This window comes from Camelus dromedarius, chromosome 23 (genome assembly GCF_036321535.1).
Source record: "Camelus dromedarius isolate mCamDro1 chromosome 23, mCamDro1.pat, whole genome shotgun sequence".
NCBI classification, from domain to species: domain Eukaryota; kingdom Metazoa; phylum Chordata; class Mammalia; order Artiodactyla; family Camelidae; genus Camelus; species Camelus dromedarius.
Genome location: NC_087458.1, coordinates 7,631,990 through 7,657,571, shown reverse-complemented (window position 1 = coordinate 7,657,571; position 25,582 = coordinate 7,631,990). Strand labels below are relative to the sequence as shown.

Genomic DNA, 25,582 nt, shown 5'->3' with positions numbered 1-25,582 from the left:
TAAGGATGTTAATTGGCCTGTTTTCGTGTCGGTCAGTGAGATGGGTGCGGTGATTGGTGGCGACCCGGAGGGTAGCGAGTTTAGGTGTAAGCCCTAAGGAGGTAGCGTTTTCTGGGCTTCTCTCTGGTTCTCTCTCTCCAGAAGGTTCTGCCGGTTCCCCCAGCTCTGGGTACCCGGCTCTGCATCGCGCCGCCATGATGGGCCATCGTCCGGTGCTCGTGCTTAGTGAGTTGTGGGAAAGCCGGGGAAGGGACCCCCTTTTCGCCCCTACCTTTCCGCACTTTACCGCCCTGCCCCAGCCCATTCCTGCCCTGGGCCAGCCACTGAGCCTTCCAGTCGTTCATTTCGGAGGCTGCTGCTCCCGCTTTCTTCTCTTCCCGTAACCCATTCTCCTGTCTTCACAGACGCAAACTCACCTTCCTGTCGCCGAGCCTCTTGTCTTTTCCGGCACTGGCCTCGGGAAGGTGCTTACCACTCAGCTTTCCGTTCTTCACCCGCAACCCCCGCCCTTGCACCCTTCCTGGAGCGATTTTAAGCATGTAGCTGAATGAATAGTGGTTTTTTGTTTGGCCTAGCTTTATAACCTTAATCCATTCCTTATTAGCGGTGTGGCCTCGTCCAAATTGCTTGATTGGAACGTTTCCGTATTTATTATTGGAGTTAAGTGTATTTCCTATTTCTGAGGGATTATGAGGCTTAAATGAGTTAAGTGGGTGAAACTTCAAAAGAGGGTCTGGACAAACAGCGAGTGGTATCCTTGGTCACTTTTCTTTTCAGTAACGGCCCACTTGAATTTCCTTTCAGCAATCCCTGTTCCTGAAGTAACCTTATGTCCCTCATCGGTTTGTCTGAGATGTAATTACTCCCTCGGTGTCTCCTCCGTCGTAATCTTTCCCACTTACCAACGGAGTTTTCCCAGATTTCTTAACTGGTTGTCTTTACCTTTCGGGAACAGCTCAGATTTCTTAGTAATGAGTCCCATTTCTGTTGTCTTCTGGTATGTTTCCATTCTGTGTAACTTCTGTACCTCATCTTCAAGAGCACCTGAGAGGGCTTTGTCCCTCCCTTACCATTCTGTACACAGAATGCTGTTCAGAGATTTCACCTATTTTCTCTGTACGTGAAAAATAATTTTTCAGAAAAAATTCACTTAACCCAGAAAAAAAACTATTCTTTCTGATTAATCTATCAGAAAGGTCCATTCAGGAAGTTACCACTGCCTGAAGTAGGACTCAAAATCCTAAGAGTTGTGAGCTTTCAGATTTGATGGGACTGGATTGAAACATTTACAGCAAATTGTAGGGAAAGTATAATTTGGAGAAGGGAGTGAAATAAACATTATATTGGTTCAATTATAACCATTGGTTTGTCTCCCAGGGAGTAGGCCCTGGGCTGAGTGGTGCATTGTGAGCCCTTTTGAGGTTCAGGTCCACATCCCTGGCATTAGTGGCTATAACCGATTAGGCTTCCTATTAAAATAAGTAGTCGGCTTTTACTGATGGTAAATGAGTTACTGAGGCATTCTGATTATATATCCAAGCATGGAGTGACTATCTTGCAAACCAAGACGCTTTTGAGTGTGTGTTCTCATTCCACAGAACACTGGGGGATTCGGGGAGCTCTATCAGTAACTATGCTGGGACTGTCAGTACGATTCCCCATTTCCAAGTATGAGAATACGAACCCCCAAACTCTCCCTTTTTATATGAAGCAGTAATTGATGCTTTTTTAGGATCACCAGCGCTTTGAGAATCTGATGGATGTCAGGTTATGAATCCTCACTGTAAATATGTGACTGGTTAGAGGGAAAGTGATGATCAGGATACCAAAGTTGAAGTTTTATAGATTGTTTCTTAGTATTCCAAGGGTTGAAGTAAATAAAGAAGTAGCCATAAGTACATACATTTACTGTTTTAACAGTTTTTTTTGAGGTAGTCAGCTAGACTGAAAATAAGCTGCACGTATTTAAAGAGTACAATTTGATAAGCTTTGGTCGATGTATGCATCTGTGAAACCTGGGTGTGTTTTTATTTTGCCAAGATTGAGAAATAAGTAGCTTATATACAATGGGCAATCCTGGGGTGTTGCCTTTTGTTTTTATCTATTTTAGGCCAGAACACAAAGCGTGAATCTGGAAGAAAAGTTCAGTCTGGAAACATCAATGCCGCCAAGGTAGCATATCTTTTAAGTTGTTTTTAGTAGTTTGCCTCCGTGGTATTTCTGAATTTGCAATTTGGCAGAGGAAAATTTGACTTCCCTTTCTTCAGGACATTTCCCTCTTGGTGGTATGGAGGAGGAAGCCTTCCGTCTCTGAGCTAGGCCTAGTGGTCTTCTCACGTTAACTTGTGCATATTCTGTTGCCGTATATTGTTCTATAGTAATTGTATTTGTGTCTGTCATACTAGACTGAGTTACTTGAAGGGAAAAACTATATTAATTCCCTTTTGTATTCTAGTATTCGCTGTAGGTCCTAGATAGGTATTCAGTAAATATCTTTCAAATGAAAGAATGAACTAGCCCTAGATCTAATTTAGCATAGTGTGGAGGCCACTGTCATGATGATAAATACTAAGGTGTGGACTTTCCCAGGACTGCTGGGAAACTTAAGCTTTGGGAGGCATGTCCCCCTTTTTTTTTCTTGTGAAAAGGTATTTCTTTCCTCATCCAAAAGACATTCCCAAAGGGGTAAAACAACAGAATCTAGCCACATGGCATGCTACATTTAAAGTGGTTGCCAACTATATTTTAGAAGTGTCTGTTAAAACACTGGCTTTGTGGGTTAGTCATGCCACTTCTCTTAATACACTCACCATCTGATTTGTGCTTACATGTCTTATATTTTCTTTCCAATAGACTATTGCAGATATCATCCGAACATGTTTGGGACCCAAGTCCATGATGAAGGTAGGCTTATCTCTTACTGAAACTTTGATTACAGATTTTCCCTTTCTGTTTTTGGGGACATTTAGGTATAACTTTTGCTTTTGTCGTAGATGCTTTTGGACCCAATGGGAGGTATTGTGATGACCAATGATGGCAATGCCATTCTTCGAGAGGTATGACTTCATTTTGCCTTCTAACATTTCATAAAGAACCCTTAAAGAGATAATGTAAGTAATTAGTTTCTTTGGGCTGCTGTAGCAAATTACCACAAACTGGGTGACTTGAAACAACAAAAACTTACTCTCATGGGCCAAAGCCTGGCGGTCCAAAAATCAAGGTGTCAGCAGTGCCATGCTCCTTCTAAAGGCTCTGGGGAAGAATTCTTCCTTTTCTAGCTTCTGATGGTTGACCACGATCCTCGGCATTCCTTGGCTTATAAACTCTCCTTCTCAGTTGTCATACGGCATTCTCCTGTGTGTCTCATAAGGATTTAGGGCCTACCCTAATTACCCCATGACTTCATCTTAACTTGATTACATCTGCAAAGACCCTGTTTCCAAATACAGTCACATTCACAGTTTTCAGGGTGTGGGACTCAACATGTCCTTTCAGAGGACACAGTTCAACCACAACAGTGGTGCTCCTAGTAAATAAGTTGAAAGATACTGTTCTGTTTTCAAGAAACTTTAATAGTTAAGTCGTCATAAAGCATTTTTCCCCAAAAAGAAGGAGACTTGGAAAGGTGGTTTACTTAGATAATTTGCAAGGCCACTTTTAATCTTTCCATCTGTGGTAAAACAGTAAAAGAAAAGTGAGTTGGTGGAAGCAGGAAGCTCAAGAGTTAGGACCAAGCAGAATGGGTTAAGAGGTCTTTGAGTAGTGTTGATTCAACGGCAATCACATTTTTCTTTTCAGATTCAAGTGCAGCATCCAGCAGCCAAGTCCATGATTGAAATTAGCCGGACGCAGGATGAAGAGGTTGGAGATGGGACCACATCAGTAATTATTCTTGGTAAGAGGACAGCGGGAGGTTGATAGGGAAAATTGGATTGAAAGGTTAAGATTTTTGCCAGAATTAATGTCTGTGTCATATTTTAAGAAGAAAATTTTCAACAGTTCATTAATTATAAATATTTAAATAACTTGTTGCTAATTTTCTATGTATTCTCTCCAACTGAGTAAAAAATAGTTCATCGTAGTATAGGATAAGCATTGCAAATCTGGTTGAATAAAAACAGTCTGTTCTAGTTATTCACAATAGGTTATGTAAGTCACCACAAACAGTGAATTACCAAATACCAAAACATCATTCCTTGGGAAAGTACAGGGTTAGGTTCCTTAGAACCTCTGGTCACATACTTATCAACTCATAAATACATACCTTATTTTATGTTTTGTTTGACACCTTATTTAATATATATTGTTGATTCATTAACATTGAACTCATGGCCAATAGCACTATAGCTAATGTTGGAATAAAGGTTATTTAATAAGTTATTTTCTTTATAAGGCACATCACAGCCTTCTTGCACTTAGGAAAACTAGATAGTACTTTAGGGCTACATTTAGGCCTTTTTAAACAGTATATCACCAACAAAATGCACAAAAATGTGGAAAACGTGCCACTAAATGTACCACATAAAGGACAGTTGTCTACAGGATGAGAGCTGAAACAAGGCAGAGCATTACCTTTTTCAGTCTGACCTGGGAATGTATGTACTGGGTAGCTTAAATTTTTTATCTCTGCACATGTCTGTGAATGACCATGAAAGTGCAGCAGACACTGATTTTGAGGTTATAAATTTTAGTGAGTAGCCAAATAGACAAATATTGAATCTTTAAAACGAGTCTTGGCTATGTAAGTTTTAATAGCTAATCTTTCTACTTCCTGTAGGATCATAAAAGATCACTTTTGAAAATTCAGCATACTGCCTTTGTTGTATAAAGTTTAAGTTGATTATGGAGTTTTTATAATAGCATTCATTTTTCAAGAAATCTGTAGCAACATGTTTTTAAGAATTGAGACAAAACTTAAATTAGAGGATGCCAATTTATAGTGTTGGCCCACATGCCTAAAAAGAGTCTTTACAACAAAATTATTCATAATATGAACTTTTTCAAAGGTAATATTTTAAAATTATTTTTAGAATTTATTTGTAGTAGTCCATTTTGAAAATGGTGAGTTGCATGGACATTGGCTTGAGTTGCTACCAGCTAATCACATCTTCAGATCCAGTTCTTTTGTGGCTTCAGAATTAATTACATATGGCTAGTTCTGTACTTTGAAGAGAAACTTAGGATGAAAGAGGGAGGTAAAACTTCATATGCTTTCTCACTTTTTTGGATAGAAGATGAGCTTTAGATTATCAGGCAGAATTTTCTAGCTGGTAATCTGAGTTGAATCTCCTGGGAGGTATTAGGTAGGTTAAGTATCCATGAGTTAAGTGTCTTAGAGGTAGCTTTTAAAAAAGCAAAACTTGACCATTCCTAAAGATATCTTCCTTCTATGTTACTGTTCTTTAACAAGGCATAGCCTTTTCTAAGTTAACTTACTAGAGCATCTTTTTAAATATTTGATTATCTTTCTTTTAGAGACTAGCTTTTGTGTGTATCTGTGTATTACTGTGTGTGTGTGTGTGTGTGTGTGTGTGTGTGTGTGTGTGTGTTAGAAAGTAGGACAGCTTTTAAAAGAAAAGAAGATTTTACCAGTAATCCCTCTTCCAGAGGGTAAATTTTTATGGGTTTTCTTCCAGGTATAAGGTTTTGTGTGTTTTTTGATTTTAGTACCAGCAGTTTTACTACACCCTAGGTGTTGAAATAATAATAAGCAAGTCAGATTTCTTTTGTGTATTTTTCTGTTTCAGAGTCTTTGGGAAAATGTTTATTTTTTGTTTAGAAAACTGATAACTTTTTAGTTAGATCACAAGAATAAACTCTAGGATCAATCTTTGATCATTTAAAATATATCTGATGAGGCTGTTTTCTTTCTGAATTGGCTTGTACAAAGGATAAAATTTGGAATAGTATTGGCATATTTTTTGGGAGAAAAAACTACTTTAGAAAAAAACAGGTATTTTTAGAAGCATAATGAAATTACCTTGATATCCAGCTAGGTACTTGTCATAATGTTATGGTATATGTATCCTTTTCCAGCGGGGGAGATGCTGTCTGTGGCTGAGCACTTTCTAGAGCAGCAGATGCACCCAACAGTGGTGATCAGTGCTTACCGCAAGGCATTGGACGACATGATCAGCACCCTTAAGAAAATAAGGTATTGGGGGTGGGGACCAAAAGTGGGTAGTGTCAAATATGGGAGGCCTGGAACACTGCTCTGTTATTGGGTGGCAAAAGAAGGCCAGGCACATTACACACAGTAGTTTACAGCCTGGTGTTGTTTTGTGAGAAGGAGAAACAAAGAGGAGCACACAATGAAGGGAAGGACAAGAGAGATAAATAAAAATGTTTGGAAAACGGCAAAGGATATAAAGCAGGCAAATAAAAGGAGCTCGGTTCAGTTCTTCAAAATATATTTTGGTTACAGTCTGCTAGTTTCCACGTTAGACACTGCCGTGGGAAATGTGTAGTAAGTAAAATAGAGCTGCCCTCCGAAGTTTTAGATTCTGGTTCTATTTTTAGAGAAATAAATTAAGGAGTTAGATAATTATTTATTCAGGACTTATATTAAAATACCCTACCATCATGTATGATCACAGCTAATTCAGTCAGTACCCTAACGTGCTGTGAAGGATGGTAGCCAGCAGTTTTCCATTAAAATCAAAAGGACTGGGAACTAGATTCCCCTAGTTCTGCCTATTGGCCCACTGTTCTGGTCATCAGGATATAGATGAAGGATTTCCTTAAATATCCAAGATCCCTCTGAGCATATTATTCATTTTCTCTTTTCTCCAGTACCCCTGTCGACACCAGTAATCGAGATATGATGCTGAACATCATCAACAGCTCCATTACTACCAAAGTACTCAGTCGGTGGTCTTCTTTGGCTTGCAACATTGCCCTGGATGCTGTCAAAACTGTACAGTTTGAAGAGAATGGTCGGAAAGAGATTGACATCAAGAAATATGCGAGGGTGGAAAAGGTAAACTCTTCAAGTGTGTGATTTGGAGACACATTATTTCCTAGCATGAGTCATCACACTGCACTTCTGGAGGAAATTAGTTTAAATCAGAGCAAGATACCTTTATTGTTAGAACCAGGAAGAATATTTGCTAACCTGGAATGCAAAAATTTGAAAAAGAGGGTACCAAGGAAGTATCTAAAATAATTGTTAGCTTCACTCCCTACATAAGGTTTATAGGGGTAAGAAAAGGGCTTATTGTTGTGTCCACATTTGTGTATTTGCATGTGTATCAGCCACTTGGTCAGAAAATAAACAAGGGCTCTACAGCATAGTGCTAAGAAGCTCCAGGAAAGCTTTCTCCATCTCTACTAATTTAAAATTTAAAAGTAGCATTAATAGCTTGTGGCCACTAGATGGCGACCTATGCCTATACTTGGGAATTTTAGGAAGTAGAAGGGAAATTCAGAAAGTAGAAGTCTGCGCTCTTTTAAATCTTTGTCAATTACTGAATTTCTCTGAGTCTCAGCTGGCTTTTAAATTGTGTCTTGTGGTCTAAGACTGATGTGCTCCCTAGGGGAAAAGAAATACGATTGCAAATGTAGTTTTTGAGGTTCATGGAAAAAAGATACTTTAGAAACTAAGTGGTGGTCATTTGGGAAAGATGAATGTCTGGGAAGGGAATTGAGAAACTGTCTCTTGGGTTGTGGATTAAAGTGGATCTTTTGCTCAGATACCTGGGGGCATCATTGAAGACTCGTGTGTCTTACGCGGGGTCATGATTAATAAGGATGTGACCCATCCACGAATGCGGCGCTATATCAAGAACCCTCGCATCGTGCTGCTGGATTCTTCTCTGGAATACAAAAAAGGAGAAAGCCAGGTAAGTTTCTTGGCTCTATTCCTTAAGGTTGATGTGAGAATCTGTTACTGTGGATAAGGGAAATAAAAGATGTTTATTACATGCCTACTCTGTGATCATTACATGTAATCTCTGATTCTTACAACAACCCTTGGGAGTAGATGATACTGACTTCCATTTTACAAAAGAGGGATCTACAGCTCAGGGAAGTTAGGTTTATTGCTTGAGGAACACAGCTGCTGTTGGCCAGATCAGGATTTGAACCCAGCTTAGTGTGGCTTCAATTCCACACACACTATCATGCCACTTTTCCTAATGCATCAGTAGGACATAGAGTAGGAGTTAATTGAGCTTTGAGGTGCCAAAGAAGAATTTCCAGAGGGCAGGAAGCTCAGAAGGCTGTCACCTTTGGATAAAACAAAATAATTGAAGCTTATCAAACAAAGGTTGGGAATAAGAATCAGTTTATTAAGGAGGAGGGTGTACCTTAGCGGTAGAGAGTGTGCTTGGCATGCACAAGGTCCTGGGTTCAATCCCTAGTACCTCCATTGGAAAATAATAAATAATAAACATAAGTAAATAAAACTTAATCCCTGCCCCCACAAAAAAAAAGACAAAACAAAAAATCAATTTATTGTTGGGAAGAATTAATACCCTGAATTACCAAGCACACTGGTAGATCAGAGGTAGCATTGAACTGAGTGGCTAGAGACCTTAGCCAGACTCTCCACTAATTGCATTATGACTTTGCTTTCCAGTTGCTCTATAATTAAATGGAGTTAAACTAATGATTGCTAGAGCTAAACTGGCTTATTGAGGTATGGGGCCATTGATTATTCTAATTCATGCTTTCTAGGATACATGAGAAGGCTGAGGGGAGGGAACGTAGTAGTTGGGATGACCCTGAAGAGCTTCGTCAGTCCAAAATTTTTAATTCAGTGTGACTTTTCTTCACTGCACAGACTGACATCGAAATCACGCGAGAAGAAGACTTTACTCGAATCCTCCAGATGGAAGAAGAGTACATTCAGCAGCTCTGTGAGGACATTATCCTGCTGAAGCCGGACGTGGTTATCACAGAAAAGGGCATCTCAGGTAGGATTCTAATCATTTTTCCAGACTACTATTGAAGTAGAAGAGGGTGGGTGTTTTTTGTCCTCCCACATTGTCATAGACTGATCATAATGAACATGTGATGGTTAGGGCACATTGAGGATAAAACCAGTTCAGAACCCAGGGTTTCTGGCTTCCAGCTTGACACTTCTACTCTTTCAGATTTAGCTCAGCACTACCTCATGCGGGCCAATATCACAGCCATCCGCAGAGTCCGGAAGACAGACAATAATCGCATTGCTAGGTGAGTAAGCCAGGTAAAAATAAGATTCTTCCTATGTGTTTCTGTTCTGGAGCTTCATAATGTAGTCATTGTTACCTGGAAAAGTTTAATATAGGGTACAGTCAAATCAGTTACAGGTGGAGTTAACCTGGGTTTAGCTGTCTGCCCTCTTCAGAAGTTCTCTGTGTAGAGTAACAATTATTTACTGCATGAGTCTCTTCTAAACTGCTCCTAACAAGTAGTGACAGCTTATGGTTAGACATCTGTGGTCACTACCTTGATATAGGGGTCCATTATGGAGTAGTCTGTTTTAACTAGCTCAGTATAGCAGAACCAACAGTTAACTTGATTGGATCCTCAGCTGCTGTTAATGCAACTTTAGATTGCATTTACTATTTCTGCAGGTGTATCTATGTTCATATACCATCCATTTTTTAATATTTTTTTAAATAGTAGATCTACCCTAACATCACATAATATGTCATAGATCCAAATTGAATCTTACGCTTGCTCTGAAATGGCAGTGGGCGTAAATGCATACACTTAGTTGACTCTACATGCCCATATGTGGGGGGAAAGAGTGACAAGTAACGAATTAATCATACATTTATCAAAATTGGGTCAGATACATACTTACACTCTTTCTTGCTTGACCTTTTCCTTGTCTTTAGTACAGTCTTTTTATTTATCTTGAGACCTAACTGGGAGTATAGGATGAATTTTGTCTAGAAATGACCACTATGGGGTATATACATGTTAGATATGCATAAGAACTCATTTACCCAAATCTTAGGGTTCCCTAAATACACTTTGAATTAAACTGTATCTGGTTAATAGTAGTTGTCTTAGACAAGCACTATTTCATTTATAAAGCCATATTTAAGGAAATTTCACCTATGTATTTGGAAATCTATTTCACCAGGCAGCCAAGACCTCTCGAGTTAGGTAGAAATGTTACTAGCGACCCACTTTGCCCTTGCCCTTATCCCCTGACACAGACTGTAGGGGCTAGGAAGATGAGTAAAAGTATCTGAAATCATCTGGTCTGCTTCCTGTCCTGCTCCTCCCCGTCTAATCAATAGAGCCTGTGGGGCCCGGATAGTCAGCCGATCAGAGGAACTGAGAGAAGAAGATGTTGGAACAGGAGCAGGCCTATTGGAAATCAAGAAAATTGGAGACGAGTACTTCACATTCATCACTGAGTGCAAAGATCCTAAGGCCTGCACCATTCTCCTCCGAGGGGCCAGCAAAGAGATTCTCTCAGTGAGTCAGCCTTGGAAATGTGACTGAATGATCTAAGTCTTTCCATTTTTAATTGTGGTTTAAAAATTTAAAAACATAAAATTTACCAACTTAACCATTTTTAAGTGTATAATTCAGCAGTGTTAAGGGTGTTCACATTCTCATGTAACAAATCTTCAGAACTTTATCTCCAAAAACTGACACTGTACCCATTGAACAAGGACTCATCATTTCCCAATTTCCTAGCAACCACCGCTTCCTTATTTTTCAAGTTGAAATTATGAGTATTATGTTTTTTCCCCTCAGTGAAGTTAAGTTAACATATCAAAGGCACATAGCTAGAAAGTAGAGTTTCCACTACACCATGCAGCCTCCTAAAGTACACAGTTAGGACATAGAAGGGTATTGCCGTGAAACACAGTGACAAAGGCCTGGATGGATACAGAGTGACACCTCATTCCCTGGCCTTCTTGCAGTTATAGTTATTGTGGTTTTCCAGGGTAAATAGCGTCTGCCCTGCCCAAAAGGTTCAAAGGACCTTTCTTAGTGGCCCTCTTTGCGGTTTAGCAAACTTTGCAGTCAGGAAGTCCTTTGGTGCCTCTGATTTGTTTCTGAGTCATCAAACTGGTTTTATACTGTTTGCTTTCCCAAGGAAGTAGAACGCAACCTCCAGGATGCCATGCAAGTGTGCCGCAACGTTCTCCTGGACCCTCAGCTGGTGCCAGGGGGTGGGGCTTCTGAGATGGCTGTGGCTCATGCCTTGACAGAAAAATCTAAGGCCATGACTGGTGTGGAACAATGGCCATATCGGGCTGTTGCCCAGGCCCTAGAGGTCATCCCTCGTACCCTTATCCAGAACTGTGGGGCCAGCACCATCCGTCTACTTACCTCCCTTCGGGTGAGTTCCTTTCCAAGCTGTTCTCTTGATGGGGTAGAGAAAGCTGTGTTTGGCCTAAGAGGATGGTTTGTGTCTCTTTCCAGGTTCTCCTTGCACCTTGTTCCCTTAAAATTCTTCATTCTTAATTTTTGACTTGTTTGCTGTCTTTGCCATTTCCCCTATTCCCTACCTTATCAGTCCAGTATATTTGATTTTTACCTAATGGTCTCTGTCAACTTACTTATTCCTAGTATTTTCCCCTTTAACTATTTATGCTTGTTTCAACTACAGGCCAAGCACACCCAGGAGAATTGTGAGACCTGGGGTGTAAATGGTGAGACAGGTACTTTGGTGGACATGAAAGAACTGGGCATCTGGGAACCGTTGGCTGTAAAACTGCAAACATATAAGACAGCAGTGGAGGTGAGGCTCTATAAGACATATGCTTTGCTGTTTATTTCCAGATAACCAGAAAATAGCGTGTTTGGCCCAGTCTTAAGGAGGGGGGTATAGAAGGCAGGGTTATTCCCCAAAATATCTCTCAAGGAATTCCATCCCCCTACTTCTCTTTAGCTCATTTAAAAAGCAAGGTACCAGCACAAGCTGCATCCCTTGCTTGGGGAGAACTACATTTTACTTTCAAGACTCTCAAAGGGTAGATTTCAGATAAAATGGTAATTATGTAGGAGGAGCTAGGTGATACGTCTAAAAGAAAACAAGTGTCCTTCCTTTCTTTCCTGACCGCTTTGGGGCTGTGGTTTTTCTCCTAGACTGCGGTTCTTCTGCTGCGGATTGATGACATCGTCTCAGGCCACAAAAAGAAGGGTGATGACCAGAGCCGACAAGGCGGGGCTCCTGATGCTGGCCAGGAGTGAGCAGTGGGCAAGGCGACCTCAACGCACAGAGTCTCCCCCTCCCCTGAGCCAGACTGCCAGGGACACTGTGGATGTCTTTGTTTGGAAGGGATCAGATTGAGGGGCAGCCCCAGTCCCTTTCTGTCCCAGCTCAGTTTGCAAAAGGCACTGACATGTAATTCTTCTCTATTGTAAGCGTTCCATTTAGTTTGCTTCCGATGATTAAATCTAAGTCATTTGAGACAGTTGTTATGTGTTTTTTAACCTTGGGTCATCTCTCTGCCTCCTGGCAAGGAGGGAGGAAGCAAAAATCCTTCCTGGGAAGGAAGAATGATGGGAATGAGGTCATTAAATATCTTTGCGTTCTTCAGGGGGTATTCTTCAGACTTCTCAGTAGATAGTGGTTGGGAAGACTCTAATAAGAGTTCAAAGAATGATACTGTAAGGCTTAAGGAAGCACCACTTTGCATTCACCACCCAAAGAACAGGAGGAGCCTGTCCAAACCATGGGTGTTCCTCATATGTGGCTTTGTATAGATCAACACCCAATAAGTGCTAGGGTTCAGGCATTTATCCCAAAGAACATAGAACATCTACATGTACTTTATTTTTGTATAGAATCCTTCCTATCATACCTGGAATTCTTTTTCTCTGCCCTCTCCCATTATTTTTGTATAGAATCCTTCCTGTCATACCTGGAATTCTTTTTCTCTGCCCTCTCCCAGTGTTCTTCCTGATTCTTACCTATTCTGGCTAGCTGGCTTACTATCCCGCCATGCTTGTGTCACAGTAGGACCTCTGCTTTCCCTGTTAGAAGCAAAAGATTTAAAGCTATTTGCGCTTTGTTTTGTTCTTATCAAGGCAGAAAATCTTTTAGTGGCCTAGAAATACTGGAGGCTAGATGGGGCCAACCTTTGATTTCTTCAGAGTCCTTCCTCTTGGCTACTAGGCCTTCCACTGTCCCCTTTGTCCTTATGACTCATGCAGTCACCCTTTATCTCCCTGACCACAGGACTTACTAAGCTGAATCTTGGGTAGACTAATGGTAGCTGGCATACAGTGCCTGTTGTGTAACAGAATACGTTCTGGGTACTTCACATGTGTTAGTTAATCAAGGACCCTATAAGATAGGTAATAACCCCATTTTATGATGGGGAATCTAAAGCATAAATAAAGTGGTTGGTTCAAGGATCAGAAAGCTGGTAAATGGCAGACCTGGGATTCCACTGCAGGCAGCCTGGCTCTGGAAGCTGAGTGCTGACAGCCCTGCTGCTGGAACTGAGCTGCGCTGTGGGAAGGGCCTCTGCAGACTGCTCTTACTCTGTCTACCTAATACTTAGCTTCCTGCTTAACCGAGTCTTAAGTCCTCGGCTTCTCTTCCACGAGGAGCTCTGGAATAAGCCTACCTACCTTTTGCTGAAATCCCTGCCTCTTTAGTTACAGTATTAATTCCTTCAACTTTTAAGGCCTTAGAGAAAGATAATGGATTAATTCTCAAGTAAATAAAAAGATCTTGGAAAAACTGCAAGACCTGAGAGATTATGAGGGGGAAGAATATCCTCCCATTTGTTCCTTACATGTTTCTAGGTCCATTCTGGTTTCAGCTCTAACAGTTAAGCACTTGGGTAACTGTACATAGTAGTCTTCTCTGCTGTCATCAGTGCCTCTTTTTTCTTTAAGCCCCTGTAGTGTCTCTTGAACCTATGGAAATTCTTCCTGGCACATTAGATCAGTCAGTACTCTTCAGTCTAGCTTTCGAAGCCCCTTTGTGCTGTTCAAAGCCTAAATTTAACATAGTGATTAAAAGCATCCAATTTGTTGCCTTGCATGAGCCCTAAGTGATTGCATGAACACAATTTTGCTGCCATTTTGACTTTGCTCATGGTCCTTCCTGTCAGATTTCTAGATTCAGCTAAATCCTTTCCCCCACCCAACCCAATGACAGTATTTGGCGGCGGGGGGGGGGGGACGGACTTGAATTCATGTTTACTCATATCTGTACTCAGCCATGACCCTTGTTTATATTTTCCCTTATCAGCTCTCAGAGTTGGACCTCAAAGGGTGCAAGTAGTTTTTTTCTGAAGAAAATATAAGTTTTTAAGGAAACAAGTTTTATCTTAGAGTAGCCATTTGGATCCTTTCTTCACTTATTACAGCAAAATTAATTACATGCAAGATTTAAACATAAGAAAGTGGAACCGTAAGAATAGTAGAAGAAAACATGAGATTTAAAAATACCAGAGTGGAGAAAAATAGGGTAACTACATAGATTTGCACTGCAAAAGACAAATGAGGGATAGAGGATGTTTGCAACAATACAAGAGTAATTTCCTTAAACTTGGAACTTGGCAGTCAAGAAGACGGCCTCAGAAAAATAGGCAAAGAGTAAAAAATGCTTCAGAGAAGCAAAAACAAATGACTAAAACAAAGAAATGCTTAACCTTGTTCCTAGGGAAATGTAATTAAGTTTGGTAAACACTTGCAGGGATGTGGGAGAAATGAGCCCCCGAACATGGTGTGTCAATTGATGAACCTCAGAGGGCAGTTTGACCATCAGTTCTGCCCCTGGGTGTTTATCCTGTAGATTTGGTTACAAATGTGTATGAAATGCGGTACACACAGGGCTATTCCTCTCAGTGTTGTTTGCCATGGCAAAGTGTTGCAAACTATCAAGGTTCTGGCTAAATATATCCAGGGAATACCCCCCCTGCTATGAAATACTATGGAGAATGAGACAGTTCCAAATGCATTAATGGAGAATAGTCCCCAAAATATAAGTGAAAAAGCAAACTGCAAAACAGTGGATGCCATTATATGGTATTTTATATATATAATGTACTGTGTGTGTATATATTTGAGTGTGCTTAGACTATTTTAGGAAGGACACGTGAGAAACTGATAGTAATGTTATCTCAAGGAAGGACCCAGATTGCAGGGGAAAAGGGGTGATACCCTTTGGTACCTTATGAGTTTTATATCATATGCATTAACAGAAAAGGAACAAATCTGACTCCATATTAGATCTGTTCCTTTGGCTTTAATCCTGTGCCCTGTTGTCTAGGCTTAGTCTTGCTAGCTCTGCACTCACGTAAAGATAAATTGCAGAATAGAGAATAACATTTGTTTTGTTGGAGGTTTTGCAGGAGCACCAAGAGCTGGCCCAGGTGGACAGCTGCAGGAGCAAAGAATCCTACACCAAGAAGTTTGCAACAACCAACCACACCCCCTCCCCTGTTTTTTTGTGTAAAAGAAGCCTGTGTGCTAACTGGTGGAGGAGGATTCTCCAAGACATTAGCCTGTCATCCTCTTGGTCTGCCAGCTTTCCGAATAAAGTCCTTATTCCTTGCCCCAACACCTCATCTCCCGATTTATTGGCCTGTCTTGCAGTGAGCAGAACAAGTTTGGACTCGGTAACATGCATATACTATTAGTCAAAATAATTTTAGGCTTAAGAAAAAAAGAACAAGAAAAAGTGCTTCATTCATCCAGATTCGAACTCCCTCCTTTGACAAATACATATTGCTTTCATATCCTGTTACCTAGGGTTTCTTTTCTCTACGATAAAATTGTGAGCTCCTCCAGGACAAGAACCTGTATACCTGGGGGCTCAATAAATATTAATAATTGAATAAAAGAACCCCCTGAGGTACGCGCTCTCTTCTACCAAATTCCTTCAAATTCCTCTCTCTGCCTTCCCTGCTACAGAGACATTTTATAGAGATTCTATTTGGACCTTGAATCCAGACATAATGCCCACTTACAGATAACTGTTTAGTGGGACCAGCTGGGTAGGAGAGGTTGCGAGTATGTCTGCAAATCCCGTCTGGGATGTCTTGTTTGCCAGCTCCGTGGGGGATGATGAACTCCTAACCTTTCTGATTCTATTCTCACTCAAGCCGAAATCTGGGTTAAGGGAGGCGGTCTCTTTAAGAACTGTTGTGATGGCCCCACCCTTTAAAGTGATCAGCTGAACCTGTGAGTCACATGACTAGCGTTTCTTCCGCCCTCTGGAGCTGGGACCGCATGAGTGGCTGTGAGGAGCCCTGCCGGGGTTGGGGGCACTGTGCCCCCAGCCCCGTGCTCCTCCTGAGTCTACTTCTGACAACAGCTCCATTTGGCCTGCTGGGGGAAGAGACCCGCCAGGTGAGGAGCTACAGCAGTAGGTGTTTCAGGATACGCTACCCTTGAAGGGTATTTGGAACCCAGGCAACCGAGGGGTGGTGTTAGAGGTTGCTTGCATGGAATAGAGTTTCTTCAATCTGAAAGTCGGGGCAGCCATGGATCATGGGACAGGACTGTGGAACAGGGCAGATGTGAGGGTATCCTGTCTTCCGGTGAAAGCTGGACCATGACTTAGCCCTGAGTGAGCCAGGTCCGGGCAAGTGTTGGATTTTTTTCTTCCTCTTGGCCCTGTGCCCTGATCTCTCCACCAAGGTCAGGGCACTTCTGGCTCTACACACCTCTCCTCCACCCCACCTCTCCTTTTACACCAGGATCTCCTTAGCTCCCACAAGCATTTCTCTTGCCTAGACCCCAGGGTCCCACCCTTTCCTCATCATTTCTGAAGCCCGGTCTCCCTGTCCCCAAGCATCTTTCCCCTGTGTCTCTCCCTGAATCGGTTCCCTTGACCCTCCACTACTCATGTTCCTTCCAGGTGTCTCTGGAGGTCATCTCTGACTGGCTGGATGCCCCCCAGAACCTGCTTCATGTCCGGGCAGTGGGTACCAACTCCACACTGCACTATGTGTGGAGCAGCCTGGGACCCCCAGCAGTGCTGCTGGTGGCTACCAACACCCCCTACAGCACCCTGAGTGTCAACTGGAGCCTCCTGATCTCCTCTGATCCTGATGGGGCCCTGATGGTACACCCCAAGGACAGCATCCAATTTTCTTCTGCCCTCGTCTTTACCAGGGTGAGGAGGTTGGGGGAGAACCAAGGGGAAGAGTGTAGAGGAGAGGGTTCATCTGAATTAGAGGAAGAAACTAAAGACAGAGTGGGTGAAGTAGAGTCAGGTATGAGAGACTGGGGTGGGGTCCAGTGTATGGGGGGGGTGGTGATTCAGGAGAAAGCTGGACTCAGGCAACCCAGTCCCTCCCCACCCCCACCCACCAGCTATTTGAGTTTGACAGCACCAACACATCTGATGCGGCTGCAGATTCTCCAGGAAAGTCATATCCTCCATATTCCTTGGCCGAGTTCTCCTGGAACAACATCACTGACTCATTGGATCCTGCCACCCTGAGTGTTACATTTCGAGGCCACCCCATTCACGACCCCACTGGGGCTTTTGCCAATGGCAGCCTGATCTTCAGGGTAAGGTTATGGAGAATCAGAATTCAAAAGGCCAGTTTATGAGGGTGGGAGTTAATGATGGGGGGTTGTCTTCAAATGCAGGTATCCACCTGCTTCCCACACCTCCTTTGCCTCCTCCATCCTAGGTGCAGGCCTTCTCCAGATCTGGCCGACCAGTCCAACCCCCTCGCCTTCTCCACACAGCGGACACCTGCCAGCTAGAAGTGGCGCTGGTTGGGGCCTCTCCCCGGGGAAACCGCTCCCTGTTTGGGCTGGAGGTAGCCACCTTGGGCCAGGGCCCCGACTGCCCCTCGGTGCAGGAGCAGCACTCCATTGATGATGAATATGCACCCGCCGTCTTCCAGGTTAGGCTTCCAGCAGAGAGACAGATGGATAGGGGGTGAAAGGGGGACCTTAGGATCACAGACAATCATTCAACCATTTACGATTTAGCAGCACTTTATTCAGCAATTTTGTGCTGGGCACTATGCTGATGAATTTAGCACCGTTTCTGCCCTCAGTGGGGAAGCCAGACAGAAGGCAGTCCAGTATGACTAGTGCTCTGGCAGGTGGGATATGCAAGGGTGTGGGGGCCCAGAAGAGGGAGCTGAGTGCAGGTTTGCTGAGTGTTGAGGCTGGAAAAAGACTCTGCCATCCAGTTCAGCTCCCCTTTCTGCAGAGAAGAGATAGGTGCAAACAGCCTGTGAGTTCTAGACCCAGGCCTAGGACTCAGGACAACTCCTGTCAGAGGCTGGGAAAGGGTAGGGGAGCAACACTGTTGGTTCTCCTCACCCTGCCTGTTTGCCTTTCTCCCCAGTTGGACCAGCTGCTATGGGGCTCCCTCCCATCAGGCTTCATGCAGTGGCGACCAGTTGCTTTCTCACAGAAGCAGGGGAGCCGGGAATCAGCCATGTCCTGCCAAGTTTCCCCTCTTTACCCCACCTTGGCATACCTTCTCCCCCAGTCACCCATTGTCCGAGCCTTCTTCGGGCCCCAGAGCAACTTCTGTGCCTTCAATCTGACATTTGGGGCTTCCACAGGCCCTGGCTATTGGGACCAACACTACCTCAGCTGGTAAGAATCAGGACATGGGCCGACGGTTGGGAGGGTGAAGTAGGGGAGGGCTGGGCCTCTCAGCCTTCCCTCCTAAGCCTACTTACCTCCCTTTCTCACTCTGCTTACTCTAGGTCAGTGCTCCTTGGTGTGGGTACCCCTCCAGTGGATGCCTTGTCCCCGCTTGTCCTGGGCATCATGGCAGTGGCCCTGGGTGCTCCGGGGCTCATGCTGCTGGCAGGAGGTCTGTTTCTGCTGCTAAGCCACAAGCGGCACTCAGAATACCAGCTCATAAATTGAGGCTTGCTCACTAGACAGAAAAACATTACTGGACTTTCCTTGCTGGTCTACAGGTTTGAGGGTCAGTATTTCCAGCCAGCTGCTCCCTTTTCCCATCTTGCTTTTCAGCAGAACTTCAGAGACCAGCCTCAACTTCCTGTGGACCCAGGTGGAGCTTCCTTCAAACTCTGAGGAGGGACCAGGGACAGAGTGATTGGTAGTGGGAGAGTCCCCTCTTTTACTTCCCCGCCCCTCCACCCCCCATTTCCCTTGAATGAGACTCACAGGCCTAAATGAGAGGACTTCTCACTGATTGGCTGCCCTCAAGGGCATGAAATAGACTTATTTTTTCCACAGGGTTTGTCTCTCGGTGTGTGTGTTGTTGGGCTGGTTTGGGGCTGGTTCCAGGAAATGAGAGGGCTAAGAGATGGGCGTGGAAGGCAAGATCTTGTTTGTGGCCCCATTTCCTCAGCAGGCCTAGTTCTCTCCCTTGCCATGAGACCAGGCTTCTGCCAGCCACTCTTCAACATGTGGAGCTGGGAGGTTTCTGGAGCAGTCTGACTCAAACAAGGAAAGGACACTTAAGACTGAGGGGCAAACATGAAGGAAGAATCAAGGAAGACTGTGGTAGTCATTTATTGTTACACACACATTCACACAGGCTTCATATCAGCCACTGTGCCTTCCATCCATTCCCCAGTCACCACATGTGGGTGCATACACACACACACACACACACACACACACACACACACACACACACACACACACACACACACACACACACACACACACACACACACACACACACACACACACACACACACACACACACACACACACACACACACACACACACACACACTCCTCTTGGGAGGCAGGTTTCCCTGTCCGCTCGTCTTCCCATGGGAGAGGCATGACTTCTGGGCAGTTTGGAGGGGGGAGGTTATAGGGACATAAAGGGTAGGAAGGGAGGAAGCAGCCATTGTGGACTGGGGCAGCTGTAATCCTCTTGATTGAGGCTAAAGGGCCTAAGAGGCCAGTCATGGAGGGTCCTGAACCCAGGCCCCCTGGAAGATTTCCACCAGCCGTGAAAGTCCTATTTGATCTGATGGCAGTCTTTACCTTTAGGCATGGGCAAAATTTCTAGTTCCATTGAGGCCCTCTGCTTAGACAACTGGCACAGAAATGGTCCGAGTTTTGGCTGTGGCTCTGCCGACTGCCTCACAGGAAGCTGGAGAGTGAAACAGAGTCCAGCAGTGATGGGGCCTAGCGGCAGTGGTGAGAGGCTGCTCAGGAAGGAACCATGCCTCTGCTCCTGTTCCTGGCCCTGCGCCCTCAGCATCCTTAAGGAACATGGCTGTCAGCCTCTTTCCCTACAAGAATGTCTTAAGTCCCTCCCTCATAACTGTCCCAGGCTCCAAAGGTGAAAGGCAGCACCCCAACTTGGGGGAGAGCCGGGGACAGTCCAGGCTCTAATTGGATGGGAACCCTGTCGGGGCAGTCGCTGGGTTCATCCCACCCAGGTACCTGGGCTGGGGGCAAGGGGGCGGAGCCGCTCAGCCCCAGGGGCGGGGCCTGTGATCCGAGGCCGAGCGGGCGTGGTCGGGGTAGTCAAGGCGGCTCTCGGAGGCGGTGAGCATGCGTTCGGGCTCCACCAGGAACATGTAGTAAAGGTTCCACACCAGCATGGACAGCAGGGGCAGGAACGTCAGGCCGTAGCCAAAGCCTCGGAAGGAACGGCCCACGGCGAGGGTCAGCCAGTATATAAGCCTGGGAGGCAAGAAAAGATCGGGCTTTCCTTGAGGGAAGTGGGTCTGCTAACTGGCAACAGGCTGAGGATGGGGGGAGTAGAAAGTGAGGGAGCAGATAGGGGTTGGTGGGCATGACTGATGCTTCTGAAAACAGCCAGTGTTTGTGTACTTATTATGTGCCAGGCACAGTGCTGACTACTTTGGGGGCACTATTTAATTTAGACCCCCATATCTCAGAAGTGAATATATTATTCACTTCCCTCTTTTTTTTTTTCACTTTTCAAATTTTAATTTAAAATATTTGAATAGGCAATGTAAGTTCACATGGTTCAAAATTCAAAGTTTCCAGTGAGTATAGTAAAATGTCTTCCTCCCTTTATTGATTCCCAGCTGCCCCATCCTCTTCCCTCACTTCCCCACCTCGATTCCACTCCCATCCCAGACATCCAATGTTGTGGCTTCTTGTGCATCATGATGCTTTATGTATATATGAACAAAAAATGTTTGTTTTCTCTTTACCCCTTTTTTGAAATTTGGTAGCATACTATATATAAAGACTGTTCTACACATTGATTTTTTTCCCATTTACTGTATGTTGGAGATAATGTTGTATCAGTATAGAAACAGCTTTTTCATACTTTTACAGCTGCAGTGTATTCCATTGTATTTATTTCCCCTTTTGCAGATGAAACTAAGATTCCAAAGGGGTTAAGTAGGACTGGTCCAAAGTCGCACATTGGGGAAATAGTAAAACTGTGATTTGAACCCCTGCCTGTTCATCACCCTCCTCTCCTGCGATTTTAGACAAGCTGAGGGAAAGAAGAGAGGATGGAAGCAAGCTTCAAGAGAGCCTGAAGCCCAGAAAGATGGATCAGGCACAACCAAATTTCCTTTCTTGGAAGATCCACTCAGAATACACATCCCTTCATTGGGGGGAGGGCAGCAGCTTCCTCTTAATATATGAAGGACCACTTATTACAAAATTGACGTACCTTTTTTTTTTCACCTGTGAAACAGAGGTTAGAGTAACTGCAGCCTCTCTACTGTACTAGGAAGTAGTTTGGCATAATGGTAATAAAAGTTCATATTCAGTGAACCCTTACCAAGTACCAGACTATTGTAAGCACTCTACATGAATTAACTCATTTAATCTTCACAATAACTCCATTTTATAGATAATGAAACTGAGGCACAAAAGCTTAAGTAACTTGCCCAAGGTAGAGAAGAAAGGACCCTGGATGAGAGAGGGAAGGGACATGGGTTCTAGTTCTGCCACTGCTGCTGACTGAACTATGCAACTCTTCTCCCCAGTCTGTAGTGACTTCCTCTCTGTAAAATGGATGAATGGACCAGACAGTTGCTGAGTCTTCTTTTAGCTCCCTGATGATTCTTACTGCTTAAGCCAACTTCTATCTGAGACCGTCAGAGGGAGATGTGAGGTTGAGTTACATGAGCAGGAACATATTTATCTTTGGAAACATCTATCGGGAGAACATGCAGGGCGGTATGATGGTCAGGAGGCTGGTGGGAGAGATGACCACCAGACTACACTCAGAAGTGTCAGGAAGACAGATTTTAGCTCAATAGGAAGAATGTTTTAGCAGTAAAAGCTACCTGCTAATCTATATGGAAAGTAACAAAAGGAAATGTATTAGGAGAAAAAAATGGAAAGACTTGCATTGGGCTTCAGAAATTCAAAGGTGCCTTGTGGGTTAACAGTAGTTCACATGAAAATACCTCTAAGGATTTCATGTGATGACAAATTCTAAATGGAAGGAGAGTAATAAGGCTGCTGTGAGGCTTAACATGGCCTTGGTTTGTATGAACAGGACAATACTCTTGAACAGCCCCCCCTCCACCCCCACAATTGACAAGCAGGACAATTTCCTGCCCAGACAGGAGGACCCAGGACAGTGAAGGGACCAGAGCTACTTAGAAAAGTAAACACTGAGGGAGCAGAGTGCTGGAGTCAGGGAATTGAGAACTGTTGTCAATCAAATATCTGAATTTGTCTAGGCACTTTCAGAGGTCAGAATCAGGGCAGCAGTTTTTAGCACAACGTAAAGAAGAACCTTCTAATAATTAGGATTTTTGAAAAATGAAACAGATTGCCTTGTAAAGAACTAAGCAGTTGGTCACAGAGGGTGCTCAACTAGAGGCCAACAGCCACCAGACCGGAGTGCCACTGAGGAGTGCTGCAATGGGTGGGACGTTGGTCTAGGAGACACCTGAAAGCCCTTCCTGTTCTAGGTTTGCATGTGTTATATGAAAGACATATGAGCTGATCACCCGCTGCTAGGTGAGGTAAGGTACAATGGAGAAAGTGGACTTATATTTCCAGGGCTCATTTGGGCTGATGCAGAATCCAGAAAGCTCCCTGTCCCGGGCTCTCCAGACATTCTGATGTCCGGGTCCCTCTAGCACCACCACCTCCCCTGTGCCCCACCCCCATCCCCAACTCACCGGGAGATGGCAAAGAGACCAGTGAGCAGAGGGAGCAGTTTGAGGGTGTCTTGGGGCAGGTAGGTGGAAAGCACAGCCAGGTTAAAGAAGTAGAGGATGAAGAGCTGGACTGACTGGGCCACATATCGCCGGTGGAGCTCCACCTCCCGCCGTGGCTCCCCAAAGGGCCGTAAGGCAGAAAAACACAGCAGGCTCAGCCCGTGCACCAGGATCCCTGGGTGGGGTTGGAGAGCACAGAGGATCAGGAGAGGGGTGGCAGGCAGGAAGCGGGGACAGGGTTTGTAGTGGAGCATGGGCTCGACGCCGTGGGGCTGAGGTGGTCCTGGGAGGAGGCGGGCACACAGGGTGACAGGGTCACCTGGAGTCCCTGAGGGTCCAGGTCTAGTGAAGGGAAGCTCCTGTTCCCCAAGCCAGGCGGGCCCTGCCCTCCAGCCCAGCTCCCAGATGCGCCCTCCCATCTCACAGGGCCCAGGCTCACCCAGCACAATGGGGAAGGTGGCAAAGACCCCGCAGCGCAGCGTGTAGATGAGGCGGGAACTCATGGTGGGCAGGCGTGGGGCATCGAAGGGCAGGAAGGCATACGCCCCGTACAGCAGGCAGGGGAAGAGAACGAGGGCGGCTCCCACTGAGGCCACGGCCCTCAGCCCCTCACGGCCTCCACAGCCCCTGCAGCCCCCACAGGAGCGGCCAGGCGGCCTCACCACTGCCTCGGCCCACTTGCACTCTGGGGGCGCAGGGTGGGTGGCCCGGGGGGACAGGAAGGCCCGGCGGCGCTCGCCCTCGCTCGCCTCACAGAACACAACAAGGTCCTCCTGCGGCCGCCGCTCAATGCACTGTAGGTCGATGGGCACGAAGGCCCGGGTCGCCTTCTCAGGCAGCAGGCTGGCGTCATCTTCAGGCAACTCCTCTAGCTTGGTGGGTGGCTGTGACTCCAGGGGCTCAGGCTCAATGTCCTTCCAGCCGGGGGGATCTGGGAATGGGGCACTGGGCTGGGGGCCAGTCCCCCAGGGCAAGGTGGCAGCCTCACTTACTGTGCTGTCTAGACCATCCTCGGTCCCCTCTCCAGCTGTGGGAGACCCAGCTGAGGACCCTACTTTGGAGGACTCAGCTCCGAGAGACTCAGCCCCACCTTCTCCTTCTGGCTTCTGGCCATTAGGGACCAAGGCCTGGGGTGGGCTCTTCTCCAAAGCCTCAGGCCCCTTCACTTCCATCAGGGCCAGGGTCTCCGGTTCTGTCATCCTGGGGCACTTTGGGGGTCTACTGCAAGGTCGTGTCACCCTGAAGGGAGCAGAGGAAAGCTCTATCAGATGCTGCTGTCCTCTGGCCCTCAGGATGGGTTGATAGAATTGGAACTCTCCAGGACAGCTGGCCTCATGGGCTTTAGCCCCTTCTGGGTCATTAAGGAGAACATAGTCCAAGGGAAGGTGTTGAAACAGAGGGAGGCAAGAGGGAAGTGAGCAGCTGAAACGGAGGCACCGTTTCGACATTGAATACTATTCAGCAGCAGAGGGTGAGTTGGGGGCACAGGCTCTGGCAGCTGTGGCCTCAGCCAGCCTCCACCTATGCCTTCTACCCACCTCCACCAAAACCTCTGGGGTCATGGCCACCCTAATACAGGAATGGGAAAAAAAGGTGTCTAGAACTTTGCCAAGGGCTTTCTTCCCACTAAGGATCTTCTTGTGGCCAGAGAAGCTACCCTTTCACCTCCAAATCTCCCCTTCTCCCCACAAATCCCCAGTTAGAACTCCCCTGGCAATTGATACCACCATTGATTTGCCAACAAATCTATCCCAAAGAGCTGGCAGTGGCAGCACACCCTGTTCTTTCATCTCCAGTCTGGGTACTTGGTCAGTTTCCAGACTTCTCACTAACCCACCTCCTCCATCTCCGGAGAGTCTGGGTCTGTCCATTCTAACCTCTAGGTTAAATCATGGCTGTTTCCCATGCCTCCTCTCCTGTCTTTCTCCCCTCCCTGCCGCCCTCCACCTCACTGCTTCTGGATGGGGCTGATTCCCCTCCCTCTACCTCCTCAAGGACCTCCTACCCCTTACTGTTTGGATCCATGACACCCTCTTACTTTCCATCTGGAGAGAGGCAGAGGTTCCCCGGCACACGGGAAGGAGCTGCCTGGCTTCCTGCTGGCTCTGCAAGTATTCCTCTCGGTCTCCCTCCCTTTACCTGTGTCTCCAAACCTGTCTGACCAGAGCAGGTGGGGCCCAGATTAAAGGGGCAGGCCCCGCCCTGCTGAATCTGCCGACAGAAAAAGCAGAGGAGGACGTCGTCCTTTCTGAAAGTTGGTTAGGGGCTGGTGCAGCTGGGCATAGAGGTGTGTGTTCTAGGAACATGGGATGTGTAGGAACTCCCAGCACAGGAGACCAGAGTGGGGGAAGAGTGGGTTTGTGCATCAGAGGGTGCTTGGAGCAGGCTGGGATACCCCCAAAGAGGTGGAATTCACTTACTCATTCAATATTTATTGAGCACCTATTATTAGCTAGACACTAATCTAGGCACAGTCACAGTAAAGGACAAGATGACAGGCGAAGTCTTTGCATTTCAGGAGCTTGTTCTACTGGGGTAACATAATAAAGAAGCCTAGCAACTAACCAACAGGA

At 45.4% G+C, this 25,582-nt stretch overlaps 3 protein-coding genes across 4 annotated transcripts; 2 read left to right on the top strand and 1 right to left on the bottom strand.

The window, feature by feature from the left end:
* Positions 1 to 67: 67 nt before the first annotated feature.
* Positions 68 to 12,370, top strand: CCT3 (chaperonin containing TCP1 subunit 3). Its single transcript, XM_010999459.3, has 14 exons — positions 68 to 225; positions 2,111 to 2,172; positions 2,854 to 2,904; positions 2,994 to 3,056; positions 3,799 to 3,895; positions 6,037 to 6,154; positions 6,793 to 6,979; positions 7,692 to 7,841; positions 8,783 to 8,915; positions 9,096 to 9,177; positions 10,239 to 10,419; positions 11,051 to 11,296; positions 11,567 to 11,698; positions 12,046 to 12,370. Exons 1-14 carry the CDS (start codon positions 195 to 197, stop codon positions 12,148 to 12,150), a joined length of 1,638 nt encoding a protein of 545 aa, XP_010997761.2. The 5' UTR covers positions 68 to 194; the 3' UTR covers positions 12,151 to 12,370.
* Positions 12,371 to 16,126: 3,756 nt separating this feature from the next.
* Positions 16,127 to 19,109, top strand: GLMP (glycosylated lysosomal membrane protein). Of its 2 annotated transcripts, XM_010999460.3 has the most exons (6): positions 16,127 to 16,272; positions 16,784 to 17,041; positions 17,242 to 17,442; positions 17,568 to 17,786; positions 18,239 to 18,495; positions 18,609 to 19,109. In XM_010999460.3, the coding sequence occupies exons 1-6, from the start codon at positions 16,153 to 16,155 to the stop codon at positions 18,772 to 18,774; spliced, it is 1,221 nt and encodes a 406-aa protein (XP_010997762.1). In that variant the 5' UTR covers positions 16,127 to 16,152; the 3' UTR covers positions 18,775 to 19,109. The 2 variants fall into 2 exon arrangements, with proteins under 2 accessions (XP_010997762.1, XP_064333921.1); XM_064477851.1 differs by lacking the exon at positions 18,239 to 18,495 and having other exon boundaries at positions 16,128 to 16,272.
* Positions 19,110 to 19,403: 294 nt separating this feature from the next.
* On the bottom strand, positions 19,404 to 25,137 carry TMEM79 (transmembrane protein 79). Its single transcript, XM_010999461.3, has 4 exons — positions 25,048 to 25,137; positions 23,449 to 24,248; positions 22,971 to 23,184; positions 19,404 to 20,526 (listed from the first exon to the last, which is right to left on the bottom strand). The coding sequence occupies exons 2-4, from the start codon at positions 24,206 to 24,208 to the stop codon at positions 20,313 to 20,315; spliced, it is 1,188 nt and encodes a 395-aa protein (XP_010997763.1). The 5' UTR covers positions 24,209 to 24,248; positions 25,048 to 25,137; the 3' UTR covers positions 19,404 to 20,312.
* Positions 25,138 to 25,582: the final 445 nt, after the last annotated feature.

Bases quoted from the DNA above. Each gene is read 5' to 3' on its own strand.
- CCT3 (XM_010999459.3), top strand. From the start codon at position 195: ATGATGGGCCATCGTCCGGTGCTCGTGCTTA. The intron at 2,905-2,993 runs GTAGGCTTATCT...CTTTTGTCGTAG, and splicing joins GACCCAAGTCCATGATGAAG to ATGCTTTTGGACCCAATGGG. The intron at 11,699-12,045 runs GTGAGGCTCTAT...TTTTTCTCCTAG, and splicing joins CATATAAGACAGCAGTGGAG to ACTGCGGTTCTTCTGCTGCG.
- GLMP (XM_010999460.3), top strand. From the start codon at position 16,153: ATGAGTGGCTGTGAGGAGCCCTGCCGGGGTTGGGGGCACTGTGCCCCC. The intron at 17,042-17,241 runs GTGAGGAGGTTG...CCCACCCACCAG, and splicing joins CTGCCCTCGTCTTTACCAGG to CTATTTGAGTTTGACAGCAC. The intron at 18,496-18,608 runs GTAAGAATCAGG...TGCTTACTCTAG, and splicing joins GACCAACACTACCTCAGCTG to GTCAGTGCTCCTTGGTGTGG.
- TMEM79 (XM_010999461.3), bottom strand. From the start codon at position 24,208: ATGACAGAACCGGAGACCCTGGCCCTGATGGAAGTGAAGGGGCCTGAG. The intron at 23,185-23,448 runs GTGAGCCTGGGC...AACCCCACCCAG, and splicing joins CACCTTCCCCATTGTGCTGG to GGATCCTGGTGCACGGGCTG. The intron at 20,527-22,970 runs GTGAGTTGGGGA...CTTGCCTCCCAG, and splicing joins GGTCTCTTTGCCATCTCCCG to GCTTATATACTGGCTGACCC.